This window comes from Camellia sinensis, chromosome 7 (genome assembly GCF_055761805.1).
Source record: "Camellia sinensis isolate YWXY chromosome 7, ASM5576180v1, whole genome shotgun sequence".
Classification (NCBI taxonomy): domain Eukaryota; kingdom Viridiplantae; phylum Streptophyta; class Magnoliopsida; order Ericales; family Theaceae; genus Camellia; species Camellia sinensis.
Window position 1 is genome coordinate 187,153,469 of NC_138967.1, and position 7,317 is coordinate 187,160,785.

Sequence of the window (7,317 nt, forward strand, 5' to 3'; positions counted from 1 at the left end):
ATTTCACTCGAAAAAAACTCCTTGTTGTAATACTCCAAAAAAACTAATTAGTGTACTTCTCCCAAACGTAATATTCCAATATGACATTCCAAAAAAACTTTTTAGCATAACACTCCAATGAAATATCCAAAAAAAAACTTCTTAGTATACTTTTCCCATGTAACATTTTAATATAACATTCCAAAAAAATTCCTTAGTGTAACACTCCAAAAAAACTACTTAGTATATTTTTTCCAAACGTAACATTCTAATATAACATTTCAAAAAAACTATTTAGTGTAACACTTCAATGCAACACACATAAAAACTCCTTAGTACACTTTTCTCAAACATAACACTCTAATGTAACACTTAAAAAAAAAGATATGAGATTTTTTAAATCATTCCAAAAAGATGTAAGATTCTACAAACCATTCAAAAAGGAATACAAAAATGTCTTAGTAAGTTTTGGATAAATGTATAATTATAAACTGTGATTGTTATGTTTGGAATAATATACTAGATAGTAGTTTTTTAGTGTTTTTGTGTATGTGTTACATTAGAGTATGTTACATTAGAGTATTATGTTTGAGATTACATTGATAAGAGTGTTACGTTTAAAAAAATATACTAAGAAATTTTTTTGTGTATTACGTTTGAAAAAAATACACTAGGAAGTTTTTTTTTGGTGTGTTACGTTACATTTAAGAAAGGTACACTCAGAAGTTTTTTAGTGTGTTACATTAGAGTGTTACGTTCTTACTCATAATGTGATATTTATTCCAGAAGAATGGAAGATCCAAAACCTCTATAATACGGATTACCTAAATGTATAATTTCACATTTAGAGAAATCAACTTTTATCTCTAAAAAATTAAACCAAAATGAGTAAGTAATAACTTTTTGTGTAATTTCTATTTTAATGGGACTTTTGCGTTATTAAAAAAAGAAAAGAAAAAATTAAATAAGTCATAAAATCATATTTTAAAATTTATTGATATTTCACCCTACATTTAACACTAATTAACCCTATATTAAATAGTAAATCTAAAAAATAAAAGAAATTATTTAAAATATTAATTGTCTGATCACGCCGACCTCGTGTACCACGCTGCGCACGTTCGTCGTGCCAACTCGGTTGTACCTCTTTGTTTATTTTTACCGGGGGATTGGTTTAAGAAAAATATTTGGGAACCCTAAATTGGGAGCATTAAAGGAGTTTTAGAGAGTGGGTCTCAGTGATTGATGTGATGTTTTGGCTTTAAATTTTTTTTTTTTTTTGAATTTTCACCTCATTAGTGGTCCATTAGTGCTCCCAAATTAGTAAGATGTATCATTGTTGTTGGTTTAATTTGGGAGAAAATTAGAATCAATTTATTGGCTGTAATTCTGTAAAAATTAAAATGAATGAATTAATTTGAATCGAATTAAATCATTTAAATACAGTTTGATCCGGTTTAAAATTACAATCTCAAAAAAAATTATATATAATTCACTAAACAAACTAATATTAAACAACATGGTTCAATATTAATTTATTCATAATTTTTTTGAAATATAATGATATTACTTTATTATTAATTTAAACAAACATAATATCTAATAAATAAATATGAGTAATGCTAGAGATTCAAACATTTATACTCATAAATTTACCCATAATGATGTGACATAAAAGTTGGATTCACCATCATTATGTGTGTAACAAATCAAAAGTTGACATATATTCTACCACATAATTGCAGATAATTTTGTAGAGTCTCAAACATTTTTTAATAAACATATTTTTCAACATGCAATAAGTACAAAACTCCCATCAAATAAACATTGTCGTGGCAACGACAATTACAAAATTAAAATTCTGCTAAATAATTAAAAAAACCAATTCTAGCGCCATAGAAAATAGAAGAGAAAAGTAAAACAATATAAATTTGGGTTTGGTTTTATAGATAAGAGGGTAGGATTATATACATCAAGATGTATGGTAAGTATGTGACTTAAGTTATGTGGTCACCGTAGACTTAAATTTAGAACCGACCTACGGAGATTGATTCTCTAATATTTCAATCTAGAATCGAATTACGAATTAGAAAAATCAAACCAAACCTATTGCATTAGACTGAATTGATTCGATTTGTTCAAATTCTTTACTCAATCCTACCATAGGCAAATCCTTATGTAGTAATATTTATTTATGAAAAATAATATATAAATTCACTTTTTAGATTCACTTTTTAAATTTAATAATGTATAAATAAAATGTTTGATTGACAATTAAAGAAAATATGAAAGAAAAATAATACATAAAAATAATTAGTTGATTGATTGAAAGGTAAATTTAAATTTTAAATTTGAATATCACTACTTGGTTAATTATAATAAGGGAACAAAAGAGAAGCAAGTTTCCCCAATCCAACCCAGGCCATGATACAACCTTAAATGAGGCCTAAATGATATATATAAAGGGCAGACTTTGAGATCTAAAGCCTCCGTTCGGGAGGTGGGTTGTCTTTTTGATTTTTTAATTTTTTTGATTATTTTAGTCTGAGTTAAAAGGTTTGGTTTGAAAAGAATTTTTGATTTTTTAATTTTTTTAATTTTTTTTTGTGAGAGAAGAGTGTAATAATTATAAATTAGATGTATATTTTATTTATTATAACTAAAATAACCTATTTTATTTTTTTAAGACTAAAATAACTAGAAACTAACTTGCCAAACGGATTCAAAATGAAATTGGTCTTTTTATATTTCAATGATATTATTTATTAACTTTCCGAATGTAGAAACTGTCACCACATCATCACCGGTCACCGTCACCATGACAACAGAAATGAAGGTTGAGGTAATTGCGAGAGAAACCATAATGCCATCTTCTCCAACTCCCACTCACCTCCAAAGCTTTAAGCTCTCTTTGTATTTTCCTAACAAATTCATACTTTTTTATGCTGCTGAGGCCAAGGTTGATCCCGCTTTATCAAAGTACAAGTCTGAATCTGAATCAGAATCTGAATACGATAGTACTAGTGATGAAAGATCGCAACGCTTGAAGAAATCTTTGTCACTAGTCCTAACTCGATTCTACCCACTTGCCGGAAGAATCAAAGATCATTTAACAGTCGACTGCAACGATGCGGGTGCCGAATACGTAGAAGCTCGAGCCAACTGTACCTTATCAGCTCTTCTTCAACAATCCGATCCCAAAACGCTGAGCCATTTCTGTGCTGTCCCACAGCTTCCATCATCTACTACTAATAGTACACCTTTCTTAGTTGTCCACGCCACGTTCCTCAAGTGTGGTGGAATGGCACTAGGGATATCCATCTTCCACAAGATCACCGACGCTGCCACATTCAGCTCATTCATCAAGGCTTGGGCTGATACCGCCCTCCTCGGACCCCCGGTGTTGGTCCCTGATTTCACAGCAGTAAGCTTTCACTTTCCACCCACGACCACCGAGGAAGAAATCTCAACGAAGCCCATCAACTTCAACAAGCTGAGATTCGATGGTATTCCAAGAAGGTATGTGTTTGTGTCCTCCAAGATTTCATCCCTCAAGACCAAAGCAACCAGCGCTAGTGTCCCAAACCCAACTCGTGTCGAGGCCGTCTCTGCTCTCATTTGGAAATGCATGATGGCCACCTCCTGTTTAAAATCAAGCCCTCCTCCATCCCCATCAGCGTTTGCACTAAATTGGGCTATCAACATTCGTGCTAGGATCGACCCACCATTACCAGAACACTCTTTTGGAAACATGTCAGTGGTACTGAGGATAGGTCATAAGGAACAACCCAACACAATGCATTAAAGAAGAAGAAAAAGAAATAGACTTGTCCGATTTAGTTTGCTAGCTGAGGAAAGGCATTGAAGGATTCCGCGATAATTATGGGAAAGAACTTCAGGGGGAGAACCGCAGGGAGGCGTATTTAAAAGAGGTCAGAGAGATTATGGAACTGCAATTTAGTGAAGAGGTTGAGATGTATGGGCATACCAGTTGATGTAGGTTCCCTTTTTATGAATCAGATTTTGGGTGGGGAAAGCCTACATTGGTGAGTATTGCTCCGATGTCGCTTGGGAGAAGTGGTATTCCACATGGTCTAACTACATTTTTGGATACCAAAGATGGTCAAGGAATTGAAGCCTGGGTCACTTTGGCTCCAGAAGACATACCGTTGTTCAAAACTAACCCTGATTTGTTGGCTTTTGCTTCTTTGAATCCAACTTCTCTCTACACTGAATAACTCACCATTCGATCATATAATGAAGAGGATCACAATCCCACTACAAGTGTATCCGGTGGGATCTATCAGATTTGAATAAGTTGAGAATCTCAAAACCACATATAATAAATATATATATATATATATTATAAGTTTTCTGAATTTTTAGTGTTGCTATTGCCCTGGAGTAGGCAGAATAAGGAATCTGTAAAATTCGTAATTCGATTCAGTTCAGTCCAATTCGATAGGTGTGGATTGGTTTTTTGAATCCGCGGTTCGATTTCGGATCGAAGAATTAAAAATTCGTAGTCTGCGGATTGGTTCCGGATTGAACCCACGGTTCCAGATTGGAACCGATCCGGACCGTATACAAATAATCTATATTTTTATCATACATCCTTCCTCATAGTATCTTCTCTTATTTTATATAAAATCTAAACACAAACCTAAAACCGTATAATATCTTCATTTATTATTTTTGTTTGTTAGTTTTTAGTTTTAATTTGTAATGGTCTAAACACTTATGGTGAAATCAGTTTTCTTATGGTTGTTTAAATTCTAGAACAGTATGTCACTATTATAGAAAAATATGTTGCTATTGTGGAACTGATATAGCGCTATGTTTATATTTTTATAAAATTAAAGTATTATATATATATATATATATATATTTGTTATTTAATTATGCGAATCCGTGGTCCTAAGCAGAGTCAATTCGTATTTAAATGGATTGGTTCGGATTGGTTCCATGATTTAAACGGATTGGATTGGTTCCAATTTTTTAAGAACCGTAGATAACGGATTGGTCCTGATTTTACTCTAATCCGGACCATGCTCACCCTTACCCTGGAGGCTACTGATTTGTTCTGTTTTGGTTTTATGTCATTCTCTAATCTCTACTTGTACCTCATTTTTCAAGTTAATAATAATAAATGAAAGGAAAATGAGTGGGACCTCTTTTTGGAGGACCTACAACCTTCAAAGTGATCTACATCATTCATGATGTATGGGGCCCACATCATGGGTGGTGTGGATCACTTTGGGGGTTGTGGGGGTCTTCTAAAAAGGGGGTCTTCTAAAAAGGGGGTCTCTATCATTGTTGTAAATGAAATATTACCTCTATGTGTCTTGGGCTGTGTTGGATTGGAGAATTTGATGAGATAAATACATTACCAGAAATTGTACTTTTGACGACTAAATTTTTAGTTGCCAAAGTCAAATTTTAGTCACCAAAAAGATTTCCCGACTAAATAGTTTGGTCGCCGACTTGGTCGTGTAAAGATTGTCAGGGAAGCTATTGGCAACTAAAAAACATTTAATCGCTGAAAGTCCTAAATTAGAGACTAAAAAATTAGTTGCCAAAAGGCAAGGTATTGGTGATTAGGTTTTTTTAGTTGCCAAAAGTCGACAATTGACGACTAAAAATTTAGTTGCCCAAAGTTACCAATCAATGTGTCTTTTGTTTTAGCGACTAAAATATTTAGTCACTAAAAACTTAGCAATCCTTTTTTACTACTAATTTTTTAGTCGCTAAAATTATGGTGCTCATTTTTGGCTACTAATTTTTTAGTCACCAAAAACTTTTATTTTTTTCGGCTACTAACTATTTAGTCGCCAACAAGTTCCCTTCTTGTTTTTTGGCTACTAAATGTTTAGTCGCCAAAAGCTCTCTTTATTAATTTTTTTTTTTAAAATGCATAAATTGAATATTTTTCATTAATTTCTAAATTATATGCATTCCATTATCAATGCAACCTATAACCTGTACATATATAGAATAATACATCTATCAATTATCATCTAAATCTATTATCAATAATACTCATTTCATTATCAACTATCCAAAAACTTTAACTTGTAACATCATATTCCAAATATCATATAAATCCACACCAATCAAGTATAATCCATCTAAATTAAATATTCATACAAAAATACTGGATTCCAAAATAGAGGGTTGTAGAAAAATAAATGTCTTCTATAAACAGAACAAATGCTCTTCGTACACAAAAATAAATATCCACAATAGCCCACACAAAAGCAATTTGTAAAAAAAATTAAAAAAATTAACCATTAGAACTTATTCAATAAAATTGACATTTCAAATTATAACAATTATAAAAAGAAAACTGAATATAATCCATTTGTTAGAATGAGTTATTGGTAGTGAGATTTGAGAATTTTTCAGTAATTGATGTAGTTTCTTGTGTACTATTTGTTGTAGTATCAAATGTCTGTTCACTAGAAGATATTGGTGTGGGAACAAAAGAATTTGGATTACCACCACTAGCAGGTTTGATGGATGGAATTGAAGGTGACTGGAATAAGTTTGTTTGATTCCCAGCCCCTTTGTTGAAAGTGTCAACATACTTGTCAAAACATTGCATGCAAAATGTCAATAACTTTGATAATTAAAAGGAACCAAATTTTTATTTTTAAAAAACATACGAGGGCCACAGATTGAGAACCCTATAGAGTTGTTTGTTAGATAATGTCTCAATGGGACCACATAATTAAATGTGGTGTTATCATTTATAAGAAGCCTACAATTTAAGTGATTCAATTTAGTTAATAGGCTTAAGGGTATATGTGTTATGGACCTAATGTGTAGATACTAGTTGTATAATTTCTATTTCTATGAGGGGCAGAAATAGAAATTAAAACATATTGGTTAAAGTTGGTTTTCATTACCTTTCAGTTTTAAAACTAATAATGGTTAATTTATTGGTTTTCATTACCTTTCAGTTTTAAACCAATAATGGTTAATTTATTAGTTTTCATTACCTTTCAGTTATGAAAACCAATTACAACCTTTAAAAGGTTATGGTCCCTATTCCTTCCTAAGGTGAAAGATAAGAACACTGTTTTGTTTTTCTAAATCCCCTCAAGGAGAAACATAAGGCACCAAAGGGGAAAGGATTAGAAGGCAATAACATAGTCAATATCAAGGTTTTATTGACAATCAGACGCTTCCGTTTAACCGTTCATCAGTGGATTCAGGTATGTCATTTTGTCTTGATTTCTTGATAATACACATGGTAAATGATCCAAAGTGTAAGGTTTATGTTCTGAAATTTATGTTAACAATGTGCAGCCTACTCTAACATCAATCCTACCCACC

General features: G+C 31.9%; 1 protein-coding gene across 1 annotated transcript; it reads left to right on the forward strand.

Moving 5' to 3' along the window:
• The first annotated feature begins 2,809 nt into the window (after positions 1-2,809).
• Positions 2,810-6,533, forward strand: LOC114276143 (akuammiline synthase 2-like). The gene is made up of 2 exons (XM_082881484.1): positions 2,810-3,752; positions 6,421-6,533. Exons 1-2 carry the CDS (start codon positions 2,810-2,812, stop codon positions 6,531-6,533), a joined length of 1,056 nt encoding a protein of 351 aa, XP_082737610.1.
• Positions 6,534-7,317: the final 784 nt, after the last annotated feature.